Raw genomic sequence first — 1,492 nt, 5'->3', positions numbered from 1 at the left:
GGCTGGCTGCAGGGCTCCGGCCTGGCTCGGAGCATCCCTGCGGGCTGAGGGTCGGCGTGGGGTTTCTCTACCCACGCTCCTAGCAGAGCTGTTGTGGACACTGGTGGCTTTTGCTCCTGGCCCTGCTCCCTCGTCAGCCTGGCGAGTTCTCATGAGTAGTTTTGTAATCAAAGTGCTTTGCTTCCCTTCTCTGCTGAGGGCTTCCTGCGCCCAGGGTCCTCCTCTACAGCGGCAAACTCCGTCACTTGGGATTGCTGCCTCGTTTTCCTTTGGCCAGGCTGGGTTTAACTGGACCTGGTTCCTGATCTAGTGGCCTTTGAAACCCTCAAGATGGCCAGAAAGAGGGTGTCAGACAGGAGCAGGGGTGGGGTCGCTCAGTTCAGCTTCCTGCCAGCTTGTAATGACCTTAAATATTTATTTCATCACTTTTTAAAAAATACTTGGCAGAGAAAGTACTTGTGCGATTGTAAAACGCTCAGAAATGAAACCGCAATTGTAAAACAGGTCTAAACGCAGTGGACTCGAGTGTGTTTATTCACCCATTCATATTCTTTTAGTTGTCGGTGTCTGGAGCGCGCTAAGCTGAGAGGAAGGGAACCAGTAGCAACTTTCTGCTGGTGCCTTCCAGCCATTCCCAGCACAGATCCAGGCAGGAGTGGGTGTCCCAGCCAGAGGCCCTGGGACCAGCCTGTCCTGGCTGCCCCGTGCTCCCGGCACTACGTGCAATCAAGAGCATCTCTCCAGACATCCAGGATGGACGAGATTTGGGCTCTTTAATATCAGAAAGTCCGGCTTGGATTTAAACCCAGAATGACGTGGGGAAGGGAGGTTGATAAATTCTTGCCGAGGTCCAGTCCTTTTCCTTCCTGCAAGCTGCCCCCGACCCCTCTCTCTTTCCAGAGTGCTCCTGTTCCCCCCGCTCTCCAGTCGCCTCAGGTACCTGATCCACCGGACTGTGGAAAACGTGGATTTGTTGAGCAGCTTTTCTGTGGGGGAAGGATGGAGGAGGAGGACAGTCATCTGTCACTCAGCCGTGAGGTACGGTGCGGGACGGTGGAAAACGTGGATTTGTTGAGCAGCTTTTCTGTGGGGGAAGGAGGGAGGAGGAGGACGGTCATCTGTCACTCAGCCGTGAGGTACAGTGCGGTGGATGTAAGGGCGCTTCTCTTCCTACCGCCATGGGGTTTTGTTCAGGCGGACAAGCACAAAGTATGCTTCTCCACAAGGAGGAGGACGACTGTGGCAGCATCTTCCAGTCTCGAAGGAAGCAGAGGCTCTTTTTTTTTGTCTTGTCTGCTGACTTCTGTATGGATTTGACGCTTTTCCTCATCTCTCTTTTGCAAATACCCCGTGACTTGGGTTCCTCTGCTCCCCGCTCACGTCTTGCTGTTCTCTTCATCCCAGGCTGCCCAGCGAGACCAGCGACCAAAAACCCAGCAGCAACCCACCGAGACTGCACCGACCTCCGCAGCCATGGGGCCGGGGGGGCCGC

General features: G+C 54.9%; 1 protein-coding gene across 1 annotated transcript in view; it reads left to right on the top strand.

Moving 5' to 3' along the window:
- Positions 1 to 1,492, top strand: part of R3HCC1 (R3H domain and coiled-coil containing 1) — a gene marked incomplete at its 5' end in the record, with an annotated part of 7,819 nt that overhangs the window by 437 nt on the left and 5,890 nt on the right. Inside the window, one exon of the mRNA XM_010137805.1 lies at positions 901 to 1,038. Within this exon, the coding sequence (XP_010136107.1) occupies positions 901 to 1,038 (138 nt within the window). The remainder of the gene's footprint in view (positions 1 to 900; positions 1,039 to 1,492) is intronic.

This window comes from Buceros rhinoceros, unplaced genomic scaffold (assembly GCF_000710305.1).
Source record: "Buceros rhinoceros silvestris isolate BGI_N320 unplaced genomic scaffold, ASM71030v1 scaffold38126, whole genome shotgun sequence".
Taxonomy (NCBI): Eukaryota; Metazoa; Chordata; class Aves; order Bucerotiformes; family Bucerotidae; genus Buceros; species Buceros rhinoceros.
Note: the sequence above shows the minus strand (reverse complement) of the source record. Positions and strands in the feature narration are given on the sequence as shown.